Here is a 22,500-nt window from a genome sequence, read left to right as displayed (position 1 = left end):
ATTATTATTATTATTATTATTATTATTATTATTATTATTATTATTATTATTATTATTATTATTATTATTAATGACCAATTAAAATATATATATTTTTTTTTTTTTTTTTTTTTAATTTGTTGACTCTTTCAATTTGGTTGACATTGACACTTTTTAGGTTGTTGAATATTGAATGGGGTGATATAAATGGTCACCTCTGGTGTCTTTTAGTTTCAAAATTTTGTTTCTTAAAGAATTGTTCATAGTGAGATTATTAGTTCCAATGTCTCTGAAATCCAAAAACTCATTTTCTCACACATCCATTTTTCATTATAAAAGTTTAATTTTGATCTTTGTTAAATGTTGGTTTTTTATAAAATAAAATGGATTCAACTTTAAAATCACTTTACCTTTAAATAATGCTCAAAAAAAAAATATGGGACATAAAAGTAAATAATATTTTTGGAGGCAAAAGACCCCGTCAAAAAAGTTGAATAAAAATAATAACAGAATAACCCAGGTAAAACTCCATTTGCTTGGGTACACCTTAAAATTTTAATATTAATTGATTTATTTTCACTTTTTTTCATATTTACATATTATCTGTCATATCCCACACGTTAAACACTTCAAAATTATTTTTTTTTTTTTTTTTTTTTTTGTGAATAAATAAAAGAATTTGGTTTGTTTATTTTTTATTTAATTTTTAAAAATATTTATATAGTTTTTTATTATATTTTTAAAATTTAATTAAATAAAGTTATACTATTTTTTTTAAAAAGTAAATAAATAAAAAGAATTTGGTTAGAATAATGATGAATTTTTTTTTTTTTTTTTTTTTTTAAATAAACTTACAATAAAATGGTTGATAAGGATAATACAAAAATTGTTATAAAAGAAATATTGGTTGATTTAATTGCAGATGAATCTGGATTATTAGTTGAAGTTGCTCTTAAATTACAAGTGCATGAGGCAGAGCTATATGCATTACCATTACCTGGACAATAATCTAAAATATCGTTTGGACAATTTACAAGATCACCATTGTAATGACAGACACCTGGATCTGTGTCTGTTTCTCCTAATGGAGGAATTGCTGTTGAGTTTGAGCACCATATACAACATGCACCACTTGATCTACATGTTTGTGCTGTTTTACCAAAACAAAATGTACCATCATCTGCCCATGTTGGTTCTGTGGTTGGACTTTGAAATGAAAGTACAACACTGAATAATATTACTAAAAATAAAAATGATATCAAAATTTTATTCATTTTTTATTTTTTAATTTATTTATTTATTTATTTATATGTTTGATTGATTATTTTTAATGTGGGTGTATGTTTTTTTATTTTTATTTTTTGTATAGTATTTGGGTGTATTTTGATTTAAGTTTTATTTTTTTTTTTTTTTTTTTTTTTTTTATAGTTATTTCACTTAATAATATAATTATTTCTTGATAATATGTAATAATTGTACAATATAAGTTTGTATGAAAAAAAAAAAAAAAAAAAAAAAAAAAAAGCCAGCCTGTTTAAGAAATCGTTAAAAAAAAAATTTTAAAAAAAAAAAAAATTAAAAAAAATAATGTTTTTATTTTATTTTTTTTTTATTTTTTTTATTTTTTTATTAATTCTGGGAACCTGGTTGACTAAATTTTTTTTTTAGTTTTTTTGTGATTAAGTTATTTAATTCCAAATGATGAAATTAATAATTATTTAATTTTTTTTTTTTATTTTCAAGAATAAATTTTATTTAAAAAAATAAATCTTTATATATAAAAAAAAAAAAAAAATTATTTTGGTTCGATTGGTTTTTTTTTTTTTTAAAATAATAAATTTATTATTTAAAAAAAGATAAATGATTGGCATAAAGAAAAGATTTAAATTAAATGGTTATTACATTTTTTATTTTTTATTTTTATTTTTATAAAGATTTATTTTTTTGAAATTTAATAAATCTGGATTATTTTATTTGTTTTTTAAATATATTCCAACTCATTGTTCCTCAAAATAAAAATACAATTAAAAGAATGATAAAAAATTAAATTCTATAAATAAAATTTTTGATCAAAAAAAAAAAAAAAAAAAAAGTAAAGAAAAAATATCGATAGTAGACAAAGATTTAGAAAAAGTTGAGGAATTTAAAAATAAATTATTTGGAATGGAAAATTTTCAAAGATTGATTAAAATAATCCAAATTAAAATTCAACCAACTTTTCAACCAAGAACTAATTTATTGTTGTCAAAAATAATAATTTAAAATACAAATTAAATCGAAATAATAAAAAAAAAAAAAAAAAATTGAAAATAATTAATTTATACTTTTTTAACTTTTGATATATCAACTCTTTTTTAAAAAATAGATTATATGAGACAATTATTAATTTTAAATTGTTAGAAATGAATTATAACTCTTTAGATTTTTTTTTTTTTTTTTTTTTTTTTGTATTGAATAAAATGGTTTGCTATTTAATTTGATTTAAATTAATTTTATTTATTTATTTATTTACTTATTTTTTTTAATCTTTTTTTAATCATTTTTTTTTTATTTGAAATACCAGAAATAATTATTATTATTGTTATTTATTTTTTGGTTAGATTGAATTATTTTTTATTTATTTATTTTTTTCTCCATTTTACACAGAAAAATCATAAACTTGTGGAAGCAATAAAGCCAAAGCAGGTAATAACATGAATCTAGCATGTTTCCAACCAGTGAATAAAATTGAATAAGTTAAAATTGGAGAAGCTTGTTTAATTGCAAATAATGAATTTGGTGAGAATAAAATAGCATCACCCTGTTTTTCTCTTTTAATTCTTTCTTTTTCTTCTTTTTCTTTTTCTTTTTCTTCTTGAGATTTACCAAATCCAAATAATCCTGTTTTTTTCTTTTCTTCTTCATTTGTTTCATCAATATCATTATTATTATTATTATTATTATTATTATTTTTATTTTTATCAACTAAAGTAACAGCTTCAGCTAATGAAATTGCTTTACATCTTTCAAATTCTTCAATTGTTTTTGTATTTAATGAAAATTCTTTCTTTAATCTTGCATTAATCTTTGATGGATGATAATCTGGAAAAAGGGTCAATGATGAAATAACTGCTGCTAATAACATCATTGTACCACCATAAATACCCTTTGCTTTTAAATAAATCTAAAAATAAAAAAAAATAAATATAAATATAAATATAAATAATAATTTTTTTTTTTTTTTTCTTTTTTTTTCTTTTTTTTTTTTTAATAACATACTGGATCTCTTGTATATTTTTTCCATCTTGAACAACAATATAAATAAGTTAATGGTGCCAATAATAAATTATAACATGAATGAATTTTAAATTTACGATCTAATTCTTCATCGGGTAAAGAAATATTTCCAACTGGTGGAATATATTCACCTTTGAGTACATTTAAATAATATTCAGCATGATTTGAAATTAAAACATCTTGACTCTTATTTAAATGTGATATCATTCCTTTCAATTTATTTAACATTGGATAAAGTTCACGATTTGCAAATAATATCTTTACTGTTGCAATTGATATTCTTTGTAATTCAAATTTATCAGAATATGCTAAATTTTGCAAACAATATAATAAATCATTTGATGTTAATAATTGAATTTGATTAGTTTCTAAAAAATTAAAAATTAAAATAAAATAAAATAATAAAAATAATAAATAAAAATAAAATATTAGAATATTTTTTTTTTTTTTTTTTTTTTTTTTTTTTTTTTTTTTTTTTTTTTTTTTTTTTTTTTTTTTTTTTTTTTGTAAATTAATAAATTAAAATATATATATATATATATATTTACTTGATAAAAAATAATGAAACCATAAATTTGAAGCAGCTTCACAATTCATTCCATCAGATAACATAATTCTAGTTAATGCTTCACAAGCACCTTTTTTTACAGCTTCATCACCAAATGTTTCAAAACAAAAGTATGAAAATCTATTTAAAGTTTTAATTGCAGTTGCTTGAACGATTGGATCTGGATCGTCCAATGCTTTAACTAAAACTTCAACAACACCTAATTTAAATACTTTTTCAACACAAAATGCTTGGCCTGCTCTAGTTGATATTGATTTCAATGCATTATTTCTTTCTAATGCATCTTCACTCTTTAAAATTGTTTTAATATCTCTTAAAATTTGTTCATTACCTATTTTTTTTTTTAAAAAAAAAAAAAAAAATTATTATTAGAAAATTAAATTAAAAAATATGTGTCATTGTATATAAAAAAAAAAAAAAAAAAAAAAAAAAAAAAACCATACTAAAACTTATAAAATTATCTACTAAATAAGTTCCAATACATCCAATAGCTAATAATGCAACAGCATAAAAATATTTTGGTGGTTTTGTAAATTCTTCTTTATTATGATAAGTATCATCATTATCAAAATTTTGTTGTTGTTGTTTTTTATCTTGATTAACATTATTATTTTTATTATTAGCCTCACTATAAAATCTTTTAATATTAAGTGTATTTGATGTACCAATGTTGTTGTTGTTGTTATTTTTAATATTAAAAATAAATGATGACGATGATTTTATGGAAATTGATGGATTTCCAATAATTGCTTTTGGTGATGATATTTTATTATACTTTTTGATTATAGAATAACCATTCTTCGAAAAATTCTTTGATAAAGAAATCATTGTAATTATTTGGTGTATATAAATTCGTTGTGTTTTCTGAAAACACCCATACCAATATACAGTGTTAGAAAAAAAAAAAAAAAAAAAAAAAAATAAAAAAAAATAAAAAATAAAAAATAAAAAAATTAAAAAAAAAAAAAAAAAAATTCAAAAAAAAATAAATTTTTTAAAATTAAATTAAATTAAATGAAATGGGATGATGAACAGGTAAGGATGTTCATCAGCTTTTTTTTATTTTTTCCAATTTAAAAATTTAATACGCAAGCATTAGTTTTTTTTTTTTTTTTTTTTTTTTTTGGTTTTAGGATTAGATTTTAATATATTATCCTTACACACAAACATTAGTTTTTCATTTTTTTTTTTTTTTATTATTTTATTTTTTTTATTTTTCCATTTTTTTAATATTTTGGTTTGTTTTAAAAGATATTTTGGATCCACTCTTAAAAGTGATGAGAAAAAAAAAAAAAAAAAAAAAAAAAAAAAAACCATTGTTGATTTATAATAATAACAATAAAATAAAAATAATTAAATAATATTAACAATATTAGTATTATTATTAACAATATTAATAATAATAATAAGTAATATTATTATTAATAATTGTATTAAAAAAAATAAAAATCTATTCAAAAAAAAAAAAAATAAAAATAAAAATAAAAATAAAAATAAAATAATTAAAAAAAAAAAAAAAAAAAAAAAAAAACCGAGGGATTTTTTCGTTTTTTTTTTTTTTTTTTTTTTTTTCAAAATTTTTTTTATTTTTCTTTTCTTTTTTTTTTTTTATTTAGATCTTTTATCTCTCACGTATATATATATATAAATAAATAAATTAAAATTTAATAATAGAAAATGGTCGGAAAATCAAAAGCATCACAAAAACCAATTGTTAAATCAAATGAAATTGAAAGTAAAAAGGTTTCAAAAACAGTTGAACCAAAATCATTAAATGATGGTTTCTCAAATTCACATGATGTTGTACCAGTTGGAAAGAAAGAAAAGGGTGAAAAACAATTAAATAAATCAAAAGAATACGTTTTAGTAAATATCAATAATTCTAAATTTGGAAAAAATAAAAAATAAAAAATAAAAAAATAAAAAAATACTAATAATTTCATGTATATTAATAATTAATTATTATTATTATTATTATAAATAATTATTAAACTATATATATTTTAGGGTGTTAAAGGATCAACAATTTTAATTAGAGAAGTACCAAAAGGTTTTTATGAAACTGAAATATATAAATTCTTTAAACAATTTGGAGATATTAAATGTGTTAGAGTTGATAGAACGTTATCTGGTAAATTTGCAAAATGTGCTTTTGTTAGATTTTTTGATGCAGAAGTTGCAAAGATTGCTAAAGAAGCAATGAATGGTTATATTATGTTTGGAAAGAAATTAGATATTTCAATTATGGATGGTTGGGTACCACATCAAAGTTCATTTTGTCCAAGAGAATTACTTCTTTCCGCAACAAACATTCATATGGATTCTTTACATAATGCATCAAAACGTATTAAGGAAGAAAAAGATACATACAATCAATTACCAACAGAATCTATCATTAAACTCTTAAATGAACGTATTAATAGAGAAATTATATTAAAAGAAAAATTAAAAGAATTTGAAATTGATTATAAATTTACTGGTTATTTAGATGTATGTTTTTTTTATTTTTATTAAATTAATTATTAATTATTAATATATTTCCCACTTTTTTTTTATTTCCCACTTTTTTTTATTTTTTTATTTAGGCCGTTAAATCTGCTCTCGAACCAAAACAAACTGAAATTAAAACTACTAAAACTACACCAACACCAACAACTACAACTAAAACTGTTACAAAGAAAATTGTTAAATCAAAATAAATTAAAAAAACCATAATAATAATAATAAAAAAAAAAAAAATAAAAAAAAAAATAAAAAAAAAAAAAATTTTAAAAAAAAAAAGTTTGTTTGGGTAAATTATTTTATTTATTTATTAAAAAAAGTGAAAAAAAAGTTGAAAAATATCAAAAAAAAAAAATAGAGTTTTCATCTAAATTATATTCTATAATTTAATTATAGATAATTTTATATAATAAAGCAATCATTACAATTTTTTTTTTTTTTTTTTTTTTTTTTTTTTTTTTTTTTTAAAATTATAAATTTTTAACTTATTGGGATGGTGGTATTGATAAATTATTTTTAAGATCTAATAAATGTGGTTTATAACGTTTTGTTAAAAATTCACGTAATTCTTCAGGTATGAAACCAAATGGGCCAGGACCACCAACATATTTGAATTTTTTATCTTCTAAAACATATAACCTTTCTGGAACTGCGTCATAAACTTTATTGAAATTATTATCCATTTTATCAATTAAGAATGGAATTGTACAAAATGGAGCATACTCTTTCAAATCTTTGATTATTTCCCTTCTATCTTCCATTGTTTTAGGTTGACGATAACATAGACTAATTTCATCACCACCAATATACCATTCATCAGCTGGATGTATCTCTTTCAAATAAACAATATAAATATCAACCCACTCTTTAAAATCGACAAAGATGTCTTGAAACATACACATCTTGTCGCGGAATGGGGGTCAGGTGAAACTACCACAAATTAATACCATTGGTCTATCTTGCACTGATTTTTCATTATTATTACTATTAAATAAATCATATAATGATACCTCTTGGTTGGTTTGGTCATCCAATAGTATTGCATCTGGACATTGGGTATCTGCTTGTAAATTTAAACGTTCTCTTGATTTATATTGCATATAACTTTTGAATTTATAAGGTTTCCAAATACCATTCAATAATACTTGTGCTAATTCCCATTTACTCGGATGGTATCCATTTCTATAACATTCCTCTGTTATAATGGGGGCTTTTTTAATTGGTTTCTCTTCTTCAAAAATATTAAATAAATAATTCATTTTTGAAGATGGAAAATCTTTAAAAAAACTGGAATAATTTTTTTTTTTTTTTTAATTTATTACCATATATATAGATAGATGAAATTAGAATAAAAAAAAAATAATAATAAAAAAAAAAAAAAATTAGAAAAAATTAATTCAAAAGGGATTTCAATTAAAAAAAAAAAAAAAAAAAAAAAAAATAATAAAAATAAAAATTAAAAATAAAATTAAATAAAAATAAATGAATAGTTGAGAATAAATATCTAAAAACAATTTTTTAATTTAATTTTTTTCTTCAAGTTTTATTTTGAAAATATCAAAGGGGGTGTGTTAGTGGGGTTTTTTTTTTTTTAATTTTTTTTTTTTTTTTTGTTTTTAATATTTAAAGATATAAATAAAAAAAAGCAATGTAAATCGAGGACATATAAATATTAATATTAATCCAATATTTAAAATTTTTTTTTTTTTTTTTTTATATCTTTAAATATTAAAATAATATTCATTAGTCATACAAAGCATTATATTTTTTTTTTTGCAATGACTTGAGATTGATTACCGAATATATTTTAAATTGGTTGAGTTGTTACGAAACTTTTCAATGTTTTTGTAAATTCTTAAGAATAAAAAATAAGATTTAAATTTAATTTTTTTTTTGTTCATTTTTAAAAAACTTTTTTTTTGCAATTTTTTCTGATTAAATTTTTTCAATCATAAAAAAACTATATAGTATTATAAATGGCAGGAAAAATCAAAGATCATGTAGAAATAAAATTAAATGTACAAGAAAGAATCAATTCAAAAGATTTTAAAAATAAATACAATGTAGAAACACCAATGATCAGTTGGTTGGATTAACAAGGTATGATGGTATACTTATTAAAGGACTTTTTTCAAGTGAAGTCAAAAAAATTCATTCTAATGGTGGTTCCAAACTAAATGGAATTAAGTATTATTTCTCAGATGAAGTTGACCAAAAACTTTAGAACATGGAACCACCATTAGAATGAATTTTTTTGCCTTCACAAATTGAAAAATATAAAATAATTATGGGATCCAATATTAAATAGTAATATTGTTTTAAAAACTGAAATTATTGTGTTTAAAAATATTTAAAATTATATTCAAGTTGTTAAAACATTTTTTCAACATCTTATTTTAATTTTTTTAAGAAAAAAAAAAAAAAAAAAAAAAATTAATTTAAGGCCAATTGAATCTGAAATTTTATGTGAAATGTATGAAATTCTTAAAAAAGAATTTTTATATTTTCAGAGATAATTTTTTGATTGTTTTATTTATTTTTTTATTTTAAAAAAAAAAATTCAAATATGTTAGTAAACTTTTTAGAATTGAGATGTTTTTTTAAAATAATTATGTGCATCAAAAAATCAAAAAATAAATAAAACATTTAAAAAATTAATTTCTAAATAATATAAAAATTGATTTGATTTAAATAATCAACTTGAAACATTAAAAATAGTTTAAAAATAAAAAAAATAGAAATCAAAAGTATCATTTTAAAACTACAATTAATATTATTTTTTTTTTTTCATTTTTAATTTTTAATAACTTAATATTGTTTTTAAAATTTTCTTATAAATTTAACAAAAAAATTAGATTTATTTTTTATTTTTTTTTAATTTTTAATAAAAAGTTTTTTTTTTTTTTTTTATAAAAACTTTTTTTTTTTCCAATTATTTCTGATTTAAATTTTTTCAATCATAAAAATAATTGTATAGTGTTATAAAATGGTACCACAAAGCAAAGATGATGTAAAAATACAATTAAATGTACAAGAATATATCATATCAAATGATTTTGAAAATAATTACAATGTAACAATTTCAAGAATTATTAACATTCGATATAAAGAAGATATAATAAAATAGTTTTAATAACACATAAAAGCTTCATGGAAAATTTTGAAAAAATTAAAACCATCAAAAATTGCATTAATATAAATTGTACATATTAATATATATATATATATATATATATAAATATATTATTAGTATTAAGGATTTTAAAATAAAATACTAACATATAACTTTATTTAAAATATTTACAAGCATTAAAAATACATTTTGATAATTGCACAAAAACAAAAAAAAAAACAGATGAATGGTTGAATCAATTAAATAAAGAATTTAAGAATATAAATATAAAATCAGATGAACATAAAATAGAACCACTAATTAAACATTTTAATGAAATTTCTATTACTGCTACTGCTACTACCACTACTACTAATAATAATAGTAATAATAATAATATTATTAATAATAATAAAAATAATAATATTAATAATAATAATATTAATAATAATAATAATATTAATAATAATATTAATAATAATATTAATAATAATATTATTAATAATAATAATAATAATAATAATAATAATAATAATAATAATAATAATAATAATAATAATAATAATAATAATAATAATAAAAATATTAATAGTTTATCAATTGATAAATCACAACTTGAAGAAAGACCAATAGCAAAGAGAATAATATAAACTATAATAAAAAAACAGGTTTAGGTTTCCCATCATTTATTATGTGTTTCGAAAAAAATAAGGTTTTGGTTATGTCGAGTCACCATCCATCTCAATATAACATATATGAAAATCAAGCCATATTGACATTTTCTTTAATTAAGGTTTTTTATAATGAAAAGAAAATGGAAATTCCAAATATTAAGGATTTATATGATAAATATTATTTAAATGAACAAAATAAAAACAACAATAAGAGTAATAACCAAGAGGAACCTTCTGATGTTGATACTGATGCTTATATTAATTTAGAACAAAAGTTAAGGGAGACGAACAACAATGTTATACACCCTACAAATAAATCATGTAATATTATCAATCGATTCAATGATTATGATCAAATCAGACGTGTTTTACATGAACTGTATGTAAATTGTGAAAGAGATTGGGTTACTTTAATGGGTGATCTTTCAGAATATTATAATCAAGGTTATGAAACATATGTGAAAATATTTTATAGAGAAATATTGACTCCTAGTAACACCAATGATCAGTTGGTTGGATTAAAAAGGTATGATGGTAAACTTATTATAGGACTTGTTGGTGAACTCAAACAAACGAAATATAAATATCATTCTAATGGTGGTTGCCAACTAAATGGAAATAGGATTTATTACTCAGATGGAGATGACCAAACTTCAAGACAACCATGTTCTAAATACAATAAAATAACAATGGGATTCTTTTTTTATAAAAAAAAATAAAGATAGATAGTAAAATTGTTTTAAAAACTGATATCTGTGTGTTTTAAAATATTTAATATTATACTCGAAGTTGGTAAAATTAAATAGTTACTAATGTTTTTATAAAAAAAAAAAAAAAAAATTAATTCATTTTAAGATCGATCGAATCTTGATGAAATTATGTCACATGTATGAAAATTCTAAAAATAGAATTTTTTATATTTTTGGAAAATATTTTTTTTTTTTTTTTTTTTTTTTTTTTTTTTTTTTTTTTTTTTTATGAAAGCATTAAGGTATCAATGTGTGAAATTTAGGTGAATGTGGTTAAATGTATTAATTGTACGAATAAATTCAATCATCTAATTTAAAGGTTGAACCAGTTTTTAGTTTAAAAAAATTTTTAGGATATAAAAAAATTAAAAAAATTAAAAAATTTAAAAAAAGAAAATGTGATATAAAACTACAAAATCAAAATCAAAAAAAAATAGAAAATAAAATAATAAAAATAATAATATAAAAATTTAATGTATTTAAAAAAATACAACACAAACCCCTAACCGCTGTGGTAAAAAAAAAGATTTTTAGTTAATTTTAGGTTTTTGTGTGTTTTGGTGTGGGAAAATTTTTGTGGTTTGATTGAAATTATTTATTTTGTTTAATTTTATTTTTTTAATTTTTTTTTTTCTTTTTTTCTTTTTTTAAGGGTAGTTAATATTTTAATTTAGAAGTAGTAACAACCCTTTTTTTTTTTTTTTTTTTTTTTTTTTTTTTTTTTTTTTTTTTTTTTTTTTTTTAATTCACATAAAAAAAAGTCTTGTGAAAAACATTGTAATATTTATTTATTTATTTTATTTTATTTTATATATGTTATAAATTAAATGAATTTAAAATTTTCATTTTTTTTAATAGTTTTTACTATTGTGCCAATATTTTGTCAAACATTTTTTCCAAAAGGTAAATTTTAATTGTTTTTTTTTTTAGACTTTTTTTTAGACTTTTTTTTTTTTTTTTTTTTGATAATAACATTAAAAAAAAAAATAAATAAATAAAAACAATTTATTAATTAAATGTTATATTTTTTTAATTTTTTTTTAAAATTTTTTTTTTATTTTTAGGATTTAGAAATACAGAAAATTCAATTACATTTGATTGGGATTTAAATGATCCAAATTATTATACAAAATGGGAAATAACAAAAGCAGATGGTAATATAACTGAAATGAGTTTTCAATGTACGAATAATGCAACAATAAAAAGCTGTACATATACAAATAATGGAACACCACCAATGAATGAATTATATGGTATAAGTGGTATGCCATGTTATATGGATGGCAGTAGTACTGAAAAATGTCAAGGAATATTACAACCATCACATTATCCAACACCAATTATAAACTCAACAATACCTTCAATTCCAGTAGATGGTACATCAATAACATTGGTTGGTTCATTTATTATATTTATAGTTGGTAATGATTCAAATTATTTTCAACTTTCAAGTGGTGGTATAGCAAATTTCAATTCACCAATTCATTTGGATCCAACTCAAATGATTATAAATATTCCATCAGGTTGTGGTCAAGATTCAATTAAATGGCCAAGTGGATCAAAACCATTATCATTCAATTATATAGCACCAACAGTTACACCCAGTACATTATCATTTGATGGGTATAATATTATTATAAATGGTTCAAACTTTTGTAATAAAACCAATTCAATACTATCAGTTTATCTTGGTGGTGTATTACAAACAGACAAAGTTAAAATTAAATCAACCTCTATTGAACTTGATGTTAGTCAAGTTTTATATTGTGAGATATTATATTTCTCTGTAACATTTGGTTCAAATGTACAAACACTAGTAAATCAAGCAATAATATTTTCACCCATTTTATATAATGTAAACTCTGTACCAGGCGCAATTGGTGGAAAAATAACCATCAAAGGTATAAGATTAACTACACCACCAGGTATTCAACATAATACTATTCTAAGTTTTGAGAGTAGTTGGAATGTCACTGCTTCTACTCCATCCTATATTTTATGTGATCTTCAACCTGGCTATGAAAAACCAATTCAATTAAGCGTTGTGGTGGGTAATATCATGTCATCAAATAATATTACCTTTAATTATAATGAAATTTCAATTATAAAATCAACACAAAATACAAACATCATAACATTGTATGGTGATTGTTTTGGTAGTGATAATAAAACAGAAATTGTAATCGGAGGAACATCTTCGGTAACCTCTTATCAAGTAAATACTTATGAAACTTCTATTATTTTTGTGATTCCTGGAAACTATGCAGGTGAAACTCTTGTTCAAGTTAAGGCATATGGTTATACTGCTGGATATTATATCCCATTACAACTTTATGTTACACCCAGTGATGCAATTTTAAACTCTCCTCATGCAACACATTTTAAATATTATTTCCAAAGTTTGGATAGTATAAACCCAAAAATTACAATCAATGGTGAAACCTTTGTTGGTGATGATAACTCCAAAGAATTAAAAGATGATGGAAGCTCAACCTATATTTTCAATAATTTCCCCGGCGTCTGTGGTGTTCAATCTCTACAATATGAAATTGGAAATCAAACTTATAATGGCACCGTTACATCACTACAACCAAGCTATGCAAATTGTACATACTCACCAGAGACTAATATTACCTTATGTACTGGTACAAATTTTGGTGGATCTTACTTTGATAAGCAAGTTATTATTCAATTTTCAAACTCAACCATTACACCAATCAATATAACCGATACTGAATTCACATTCTATACCTATGATAATTATGTTAGTGGTCATTTAACTATCAATTCATGTGGTGATAGTGCAGATACATTTTATATTATAAATGCGGTTTACTTTTCAAATGTTGCTGAAGGATTTCATAATAACAGTCCAAATGATGCTGTAATTGTAAATGGTAAATTCTTTGCATCAAGTGGTGTAGTATCAATCGAATGTGGGAATAAGACATTCCCTAAATGTAATTTAATTGATTATAAAACCATCTCTTGCCCAGTTCAATTAGATGGACCTTATGATCAATTTTGTACACTCACTTTTGAAAATAAAACCAATATACCAGTTTATGTTTCATTTCAACAACCAATAGCATTGGCTTCAAATTCTTTATATTTAGATGGTGGTGAATTGGTTATTTTTGGTGATTGTTTTTATGATATAATCGATAATATTCATATTGGTCCTGTTCAATGTATTGATAGTAAATTCATATCTTCAAATGCAATCGCATGTACACTACCACCCACCGCAGACAAACATCTATTGAATCAAATAATGTTTATAAATATTACTATTGCTGGTAAAAGTGGTGGTGGATATGCTTTTTCCTATTTAACTCCATGGATTCAATTCGACTCAACCTCCCCTACTGCAGATTCAATGATTATCATTACCACTATAATAATTGCATTTGCAATCGGCTCAATTTATATTCATTTCGCTATTCTATTTCATAAAAAGAAAAATATTAAAAGAGTTTTACCTTCAGGTGCTCCAAAACAAGTTGACCAACGAAGACAATTAACTCGTCAATTAACTCAACCACAATTTATAATACCACAACAAACATCATCCTCAAGATCAAATTCAATTTCAAGATATTAAAAAAAAAAAAAAAAATAATAATAATAATAATAATTAAAGAATATTATAAAAAAAAAAATTATAATAAAATAAATAAATCTTTTAAAACCATAGTTATTTTTTTTAAAATTTTTTTTTTTTTTTTTTTTATATAATTGTTATTTTTTTTAAAGCAAAAAATCATTTATTATGTTTCAAGATTTTTAATTTAAGCAGAGAATTTCTTTAAGGCTTGAGTTCTGTAGGCTTTGACTAAAGCAGCTTTACGGTAATAAGTTGAAGATCTTTGTTTTCTTTGGACTTCTAATTTGGCAACAACAGCTCTGTATTTCCAACCGACTTCTTGGGATAAACGAGATAAGACGGTGTATTTACGGGTGGTGTTTAATTTGACAACACGGAGAGCAGATGGGACAACAACTCTCTTGACTTTATCGTATGGGGCTGGGACACCTTCGAAAACTTTCATGTTATCGAGGGCAGCTTGACCACGTGGGGTTTTGTGTGGTAACATACCTCTGACAGCTCTCCAGAAGATCTTTGATGGTGATCTACCGTGTCTGTGACCACGAGCGTGATTGGTGTTCATGGTTAAGTTGAGGAAATCAGCCCATTTTAATTTGTTACGTGATAATGGACCTGAGATGTTGAGCTCTTCACAACGGACAACAACGATCTTTTGACCAGAGAGGAGGGATTTAGCAACAACGGAGGCTAAACGACCTAACAAATGACCTTTGCCATCAATAACAATTGCTTTCTATTTTGTTTTTAAAATAAAAAAATAAATTTTTGAATTAGTTTTTTTTTTATTCGTTTTTTTTTTTGATTATTTAGAGTTGGTGTGAAAATTTATATGATTATTCTTATATTTTTTTTTCGGCATTTTATTATTATTTTTGAAAAAATCCAACATAGGTTTATTTTGAAATTTTGCATAACCTATCATAAATTTATCAATAATAACCTGTTCTCTCATATATATATATATATATATTTTTTTTTTAATGCTCTAATTTTTTTTTTTTTTTTTTTTTCGTATTTTAATTCATTTCATCGTCCAACTTTAATTTATTTGTTTACAAGAAAAAAATAAAGTGATCATCTCCATCTTTCTTTTTTTTTTTTTTTTTTTGCTAAATATTGAGTGTGGTGTGGTGAAGAAAAAAAAAAAAAAAAATTGATCGTTTTTATTTTTTTTATTATTTATTTTTTTTTGTTTATTATTTATTATATTTTTATTTTTTATTATTATTGTTATTTTAATTATTTTATTATTTTATATTTTTTTTTTTTTTTTTAAAAAAAAAAGTACAAATAAATAAAAAAAAGTGTAATACCTTTTGGAACATTATGTATCTGTTTTAAAAAATTGGCTGAGAAAACAAAAGAGAAAAAAAAAAAATTTGGGCGTCAAAAAAATTTTGCACGGCGAGAGTCGAAAAAAAAAAAAAAAAAATTAAAAAAAAAAAAAACTTTTTTCAAAAAAAAAAATCCTACCATATTAAAAATAATTGCCCGGCATTATTTTTCTTTCGTCTTCGAAATTCGGTTTTTTCTTTTTTATTTTATTTTTACCATTTTTTTTTTTTTTTTTCATTTTTATTTTTATTTTTTGATCAAGCAATTGTTTGACTATTTTAATTTTACAAATTTTTTTTTTTTTTTACTTTTGATCGTTTAATTTATTTTGTTTTGTTTTGTTTTATTTTATTTATATTAATTTTATTTTATTATTATTATTTTATTGTTATTTTTTATTTTCTTTCTAATATCTATCTTTAAAGAAATACCAAAAAAAAAAAAAAAAAAAAAAAAAAAAAAAAAAAAATTAAAAAATAAAATAAAAAAATAATAAATTAATCTTAAAAAAACAAATTCAAAAATGTATGGTTTGAGAATTGAAGTTTTAAAGGAACCAAATAAATTTTGGAAAGTAATTAAAAAAAAAAAAAAAAAAAAAAAAAAAAAAAAAGATATGAACAATGATTTTATGATATTGATGCCCCACAGAATTTTATTTTTTTTAAAATTTTAATATTAATCAATAATTAAAAAATAAAAATGAAATATAACATCGTGATCATCATCACAAAACAACTTTTTGAAAATTTCATTTTTTTTTTTTTCTTTTTTTTTTTTTAATTTTTTTAATTTTTTTTTTTTTTTTTTTTTAAATTAAACCATATTTCAAAAATTAATATAACACAATTAATAATAATAATAATAATAATAATAATAATAATATGAGAAAAAGAGATACATGGTTATTATTAGTTAGTATTTTAGTTGTATTTATTTCTTTGTATAGACAAAAAGATTATAAATTAAACTTGTTATTAGAAATACCAATTGATACAAACAATTATGAAAATTCTCATTATCCAAAAATAAATGAATTTTTACCATTACCAATTATTACAGATTTAAATGGAGATGGGTTCAATGGTAAAAAAAAAAAAACTTTATATTTAATTTTTCCCAAAAATTGATTGTTTATTTATATTAACAAATCGATATTATTTTTTTCATTGGTTTTCATTGGTTTTTATTTTTTTATTTTTATTTTCTATTTTAAGTTTCTATTGTTAGAAATTATATATGTTACAAATGATTTTAAAATCCGAATTTTAGATACAGTTACACCAAATAATATAGAGAAATTTAGATTTGGTGTAAATGTAAATGAAAATGAAAATGAAAATGAAAATGATAATGACCAAAATAGTTTACTTGAATTACCAGTTTTATATGAATCATCATTATTATCGGATGTTGGTTTAGCAACTGGTAGAAGACCAATTGCAATTAAAACTGGTTATGCAAAACATTCAATTCCGGGTGAAAGGAGACAACAAATTATAGTAGTAGTTACAGATGGTTGGGCAGTATTATGTTTTGATAATAAATTAAAAAAATTATGGGAAAGTTATGCTTCTGATGAAGTTTTACCTGGTCATTATCAATCGTAAATATATATATATATATTAATATATATTTAAATATTTATTTAATATTTATTCATCAAATTACCATTTAACTAATTAATATTATTTTATTTCCAAAAAAAAAAAAAATATAAATAAAGTGAAATATCAATTACAATTTTACCAACAACAATACCAGATGATAAAGGTATTGTAATTATTGGTGGAAGAATGGAACCATTACCAGGTGTAATTCATAAACCACATTATAGTATACCAATGTTTGGAGAAAAAGTTGAAACTGATAAAGATCATGACCATAAAAGAGATGATGACCATGATAGTTTTACAGCTCATCGTGAAGAAAATCATTTCTCTTATTTTTCATATGATTGTAAAGATGGTTATAAAAGATGGAGTCATGAAGAAAATGATTTCAAACCTGAAAATCCACATACAACTGAAGAACATAAAAAAGATTCTGTAAATTTCATTTTTATTTATTTATTTATTTATATTTAATAATTAATTAATATTAATTTTAAATAATTTTAATTTTTAGGATATATCATTGCATAGTTTTAAACAACATATTTTTAGTCAATTAGAACATTTAGGTGAAGTCGATTGGAAAACTTATAGAGATTCAATTTTAGCATCATTACCACACAAATGGTCAAGTAATTTTGATACAAAACTTGAACCAAGACATTTTGAAAAGAAAATAAATACAATTAGAGGTACTACAAATAATGATGGTACAAATGTTATAAATGGTTTAATTGGTTCATCAAATACATTAAATAATGAAAGTAAATAGATATATGATTTTTAATATATTATATATTTAATTTAGATTTATTTATTAATATATATATATTTTATTTATAAGTGATTGAATTTTATTCAAAGAATTTTGATACATTTTCAATATTATCAAAAAAAGATCAAATTTCATTTAAAAGTCAACATATAGAGAATCCAAATGTTATAGTTACACATCATAAATATGGCATTGAAGTTATACATATAGTTAGTGGTAAAACCTTATGTAAATTAGTATTAGATGGTACAGATTTCTATACAGATAGTAATAGATATATTGTATATTTAGATTTAAATGGTGATGGTGTTTTAGACCAAGTTAGATCTTATGCTGGCAATTTTAAAAATAGTCAATTAGGTCGTAATAAAAAAAATAAAAATATTGGTGATGATAATAATGAAGATTCTTATTGTGTTGGCTTGGCTTTATCAGGTTTACCACCAAAAGAAACTTTATTTGATTTAAAAATCTGTGGTGGTCAAATATTTAATATGGATTATTATTTATGGAAAGATTCAAATCTTAATAAAAGAAATACTGAACATGAAGGTGTTGGTCTTGGTGATGACACAGAGGGGGAGGAGGAAGAGGAAGAACAAGATGCAGGTATTTTAGAAGAAAATAAAATGAAACAAAAACAACAAAAACAACAAAAACCAAAAAAGAAAAAGATGGCAGATGATAAGTTATTAAAAAATCAAAAATCATCATCAACAATGTCAAAGAGTGAAAAAGAGATTCAAACTGTACCACCAGTATTCTTTAGATCAAGTAACAGTGATAGATTATCAACATTGTTTATGGTTAATACTGGTTTAATTAGTTGTTTCGATACTGCATCTTTTGGTGGTAAAAAGATTTGGAGAGTTGATACTGGAATTCATTGGAGTAAACATTTGGAACCAAGAACTTTCCCATCATTACAAGTATTTTCATTTGATATTCAATCAACTCAACCATTCATTTTAGCAATTGGTGAACAATCAATGGTAATATTAAATGAAAATGGTGAGATTTTAGTTGATCAACAAATTTGGAATGCTGGTGAAAGTGATCCAATCACAGCACCACCAGTCGTAGCAGATTTTAATAATGATGGTATAAATGATTTCTTAATCACTACTCTAAGTGGATATCATATTTTTGTAACTGAAAAAGGTACTTATTCAACTTTATTACCAATGATTGGTTTAGTTTTAATTGGTATGCTTTTATTATTATTACTTTTATCAGGTGAAACTGGTAAAAAAGTTTTAACTAAAAAATTACAAAATAATTATCATTATTTAAGAAAATCAAAAAAATCAACTGATTAAAATTAAAATTAAAATTGAAATAAAAAAAAATAAAAATTAAATAAATGATATTATTAACAATTAATTTTGACTAATAATAATAATAAAAATAATAAAATAAAAATAATAAAATTATAATAATTAATTCTTTTTTTTTTTTTTTTTTTTTTTTTTTTTTTCTTTATTTTAATTTTTTTTTTTTTTTTTTTTTTTTTAAATATTTTATATTATATAAATTAAATTAAGCTCTTTGATTATTAAATTCTTTCATTTCTCTTTGATATTCTTTAACACCTTTTAATCCTTTTCTTTCTTTTTCTAATTGAGTATCTTTTGGTGCATACATTCTACTATAATATTTTATGCAGAAATCGGGGAAGATAGCAACAATAATAATAACAATAATTGTAAAATAATATGAGCCAGTTTCTAATTGAGATGCTAAATAAATAAATAAATTTAAATTAATAAAGGGAATTATTATTATTTTTTTTTATTAAAAAGATATAATAAGAAATACTTACAAAATATATCATACATATTTGAATTTAAAGGTAAAAAGAAAGCATAAAGTACTAACATTATAAAGTAAGCAGCTAAAGATATTATCATACCAACTAATGAAATATAATTCCAAAGTTTTGTTTCAATTGCCATTCTTACATTTACAGTTAAAATTGAAGCAGTTGATACCAAAGTACCTAAAGTCCAAATACCAGCAACATGACCATTTGAAGACATGACATCATTTACAAACAATAATTTTACACCAAAGAAAGTTACTAATGAATGCCATAAACCTAATAGATTCCAAACGAAAAATGATTTTTTACTTAGGATTTGACTTTGTTGTATACTTTTATAGAGATTTGGATTTTCCATAATACTTTCTTCATCAATATCCTTTTCAAAGAGACCATAAAAGAATGGTGGTAAAGATGTGAAAAGAATGTTATAGAAAGTGATAATCCAAGAATCAAATATAGTTTGACCAGTGAAAAGACTACTAAATGAGAACCAAAGTAAACAAAGAGTGAAACTCATGTTTTTATAGAAAGAATATTGAATTAAACCAGATACTCTAATGTAAGAATAACGGCCATGTACACAAAGTAGTCTCTTTAAATGACTAAATTGATGAATGCAATAATCTGAAGCACGGGCAGCTTGAGTACCTTCTTTACCAAATATACCGATACCAACATGAGCTTCTTGAATCATCGATACATCATTTGCACCATCACCAATTGCCAAAGAAATCTTTTTTTCACTTTGTTTTACAACTCTTACAACTAGTGCTTTTTGAAGTGGTGTAGTTCTACAACAAATTACAGATTTACAAGCTCTACCTAAACGAAGGAATTTCTCTTTATGGTCATTCAATGCAAAGGTCAATGTATGGCCATCAATTACTAAACCATATTCAACCGCCAATGTTGGAATGATAATATCAATGATTGGAGTTTTATTACCAGAACCAGATTGCAAGCTATTGCTAATCATATTCATAATTCCAGGCGTGGCTCCATTCATGCCTTGTTGCATTTGTTGTTGACCATAGGTTTGGGTATCTTTAACATCTTCATTTTCATTCTCTGGTGGTAACAATGCAATATATCTATCAAGAATTAAACCACACTCTTCCGAGGATTCAGTATTGACGAAAATCAATTCCATAGCTGGATCAAATAGACGACATGAGTAACCAATGTTTACAGCGGTTTCTTGTTTATCACCGGTCAATACCCAAATATGTAAACCTGCATTCAATAGATAACTAATAGTTTCCGGTACTTGATTTTGTAATTTATCTTCAATTGCAGTCGTACCAACCAATGATAGATCCTTTTCAATTAATTCACAAACGGCTTCAATTTTCTCTTCACGATTTTCAATTGAAGTTGAGGCTTGAAAGAATTGTTGTTTCCAATCTTCATATTCTTCAACTGTTAAATCTCTTTCAGCTACCATTAGTGTACGATAACCATCTCTTGAGAAATTTTTTAAGAAATTAAGAGTTTCATCACGAGCTGCATTTCTTTCTTTATCATTTAACAATCTACAAGAGATTGACATATCAGCACCTTTTGTTAATAGCTTAATTGTACCTTCAGGTGTACGAACGATTACTGACATTCTACGACGTGCTGATGAAAACTCTAAAATTGCCAATAGACCATAGGAAGTATCTACACCATTCTCTCTTAAAAGGATTTCATCAGTTCTTCTATCCAAAAACACGAATCCATTATTACTTGCAGTATGTACCAATGCTAATTCATCTGGTGATTGTGATTGATAGGTGATATTACCAGTTGCCTCATCTACTTCACTAATCACAGTATGACAAAGACTAAGAATACGAAGAAAACTTTGAATAGTTTGAAACTTTGTATTGTTTGTACCATTTATTAATATCTTTGGATTTGAAGATGAATCTCTACTTGCATCCAATGCTCTAACCAAACTACCAGAACTCTCCCTCTCATCATAAATATCTGAACCAATTGAACATTTACAAAATCTCATAATATTTTCAGTTAGTGTACCTGTTTTATCACTAAAAATATGTTGAATTCTACCAAGATCCTCATTCAAATTTGAGGTTTTTGCTTTACACCCTTTTTCAACTTCTTTCTCTTCACCAGTTGCTGGATCAATTGTTAGTACTTGTGAACGCATATAACTATCAAATTCCATAAACTTTGCTTGTCCAACTTTTACCATCTCCAATGTTACCCAAAGTGAAATTGGAATCATTGTATTAAATAAAATAAAATAAGTGAAAAAATTTCTAACACCATAAATTGATAAAGAAACTGTTGGTCCCAAATATAACATATCTTCAACCACTATCTCTTGATAAAATGCTGATGCAACTGCACATAATAAACAAACTATTAATTGAAATATAAAAACAAATAAAATTAATTTGTTTAATAATTTTTCAACTGTTGAAAATTTTGATGGTGGTGGTTGTTGATTTAAAAATAATTTTGTATCAACACC

At 22.0% G+C, this 22,500-nt stretch overlaps 10 protein-coding genes across 10 annotated transcripts in view; 5 read left to right on the top strand and 5 right to left on the bottom strand.

The window, feature by feature from the left end:
- Positions 1-725: 725 nt before the first annotated feature.
- On the bottom strand, positions 726-1,253 carry DDB_G0275527 (hypothetical protein; the record flags this gene model as incomplete). Its single annotated transcript, XM_638457.1, has 2 exons — positions 726-744; positions 835-1,253. The coding sequence occupies 2 exons, from the start codon at positions 1,251-1,253 to the stop codon at positions 726-728; spliced, it is 438 nt and encodes a 145-aa protein (XP_643549.1).
- Positions 1,254-2,617: 1,364 nt separating this feature from the next.
- Positions 2,618-4,651, bottom strand: DDB_G0275739 (hypothetical protein; the record flags this gene model as incomplete). Its single annotated transcript, XM_638456.1, has 4 exons — positions 2,618-3,142; positions 3,238-3,623; positions 3,804-4,154; positions 4,267-4,651. The coding sequence occupies 4 exons, from the start codon at positions 4,649-4,651 to the stop codon at positions 2,618-2,620; spliced, it is 1,647 nt and encodes a 548-aa protein (XP_643548.1).
- A 186-nt stretch (positions 4,652-4,837) lies between these two features.
- On the top strand, positions 4,838-6,522 carry DDB_G0275885 (hypothetical protein; the record flags this gene model as incomplete). The annotated part of the gene is made up of 4 exons (XM_638455.2): positions 4,838-4,858; positions 5,498-5,689; positions 5,831-6,313; positions 6,409-6,522. The coding sequence occupies 4 exons, from the start codon at positions 4,838-4,840 to the stop codon at positions 6,520-6,522; spliced, it is 810 nt and encodes a 269-aa protein (XP_643547.2).
- Positions 6,523-6,810: 288 nt separating this feature from the next.
- dio3 (thyroxine 5'-deiodinase) lies at positions 6,811-7,584 on the bottom strand (the record flags this gene model as incomplete). Its single annotated transcript, XM_638454.2, has 1 exon — positions 6,811-7,584. The coding sequence occupies one exon, from the start codon at positions 7,582-7,584 to the stop codon at positions 6,811-6,813; it is 774 nt and encodes a 257-aa protein (XP_643546.2).
- Positions 7,585-9,475: 1,891 nt separating this feature from the next.
- On the top strand, positions 9,476-10,087 carry DDB_G0275883 (hypothetical protein; the record flags this gene model as incomplete). Its single annotated transcript, XM_638453.1, has 2 exons — positions 9,476-9,527; positions 9,633-10,087. 2 exons carry the CDS (start codon positions 9,476-9,478, stop codon positions 10,085-10,087), a joined length of 507 nt encoding a protein of 168 aa, XP_643545.1.
- A 41-nt stretch (positions 10,088-10,128) lies between these two features.
- DDB_G0275743 (hypothetical protein) lies at positions 10,129-10,830 on the top strand (the record flags this gene model as incomplete). The annotated part of the gene is made up of 1 exon (XM_638452.1): positions 10,129-10,830. The coding sequence occupies one exon, from the start codon at positions 10,129-10,131 to the stop codon at positions 10,828-10,830; it is 702 nt and encodes a 233-aa protein (XP_643544.1).
- An 857-nt stretch (positions 10,831-11,687) lies between these two features.
- tgrR1 (immunoglobulin E-set domain-containing protein) lies at positions 11,688-14,464 on the top strand (the record flags this gene model as incomplete). Its single annotated transcript, XM_638451.1, has 2 exons — positions 11,688-11,763; positions 11,925-14,464. The coding sequence occupies 2 exons, from the start codon at positions 11,688-11,690 to the stop codon at positions 14,462-14,464; spliced, it is 2,616 nt and encodes an 871-aa protein (XP_643543.1).
- Positions 14,465-14,651: 187 nt separating this feature from the next.
- On the bottom strand, positions 14,652-15,795 carry rpl13a (S60 ribosomal protein L13a; the record flags this gene model as incomplete). Its single annotated transcript, XM_638450.1, has 2 exons — positions 14,652-15,203; positions 15,784-15,795. The coding sequence occupies 2 exons, from the start codon at positions 15,793-15,795 to the stop codon at positions 14,652-14,654; spliced, it is 564 nt and encodes a 187-aa protein (XP_643542.1).
- An 894-nt stretch (positions 15,796-16,689) lies between these two features.
- DDB_G0275747 (hypothetical protein) lies at positions 16,690-19,512 on the top strand (the record flags this gene model as incomplete). Its single annotated transcript, XM_638449.1, has 5 exons — positions 16,690-16,891; positions 17,036-17,411; positions 17,532-17,853; positions 17,933-18,182; positions 18,263-19,512. The coding sequence occupies 5 exons, from the start codon at positions 16,690-16,692 to the stop codon at positions 19,510-19,512; spliced, it is 2,400 nt and encodes a 799-aa protein (XP_643541.1).
- A 220-nt stretch (positions 19,513-19,732) lies between these two features.
- The window catches only part of DDB_G0275535 (transmembrane protein), a gene marked incomplete at both ends in the record, with an annotated part of 3,832 nt that continues 1,064 nt past the window's right edge, over positions 19,733-22,500 (bottom strand). The window contains 2 exons of the mRNA XM_638448.1: positions 19,733-19,932; positions 20,016-22,500. The exon at positions 20,016-22,500 is cut by the window's right edge and continues 51 nt beyond it. Coding sequence (XP_643540.1) covers positions 19,733-19,932; positions 20,016-22,500 — 2,685 coding nt within the window. The remainder of the gene's footprint in view (positions 19,933-20,015) is intronic.

This window comes from Dictyostelium discoideum, assembly GCF_000004695.1.
Source record: "Dictyostelium discoideum AX4 chromosome 2 chromosome, whole genome shotgun sequence".
NCBI lineage: Eukaryota > Evosea > Eumycetozoa > Dictyosteliales > Dictyosteliaceae > Dictyostelium > Dictyostelium discoideum.
The sequence above is the reverse complement of the archived record's forward strand: the minus strand, read 5'-3'. Positions and strand labels throughout refer to the sequence as shown.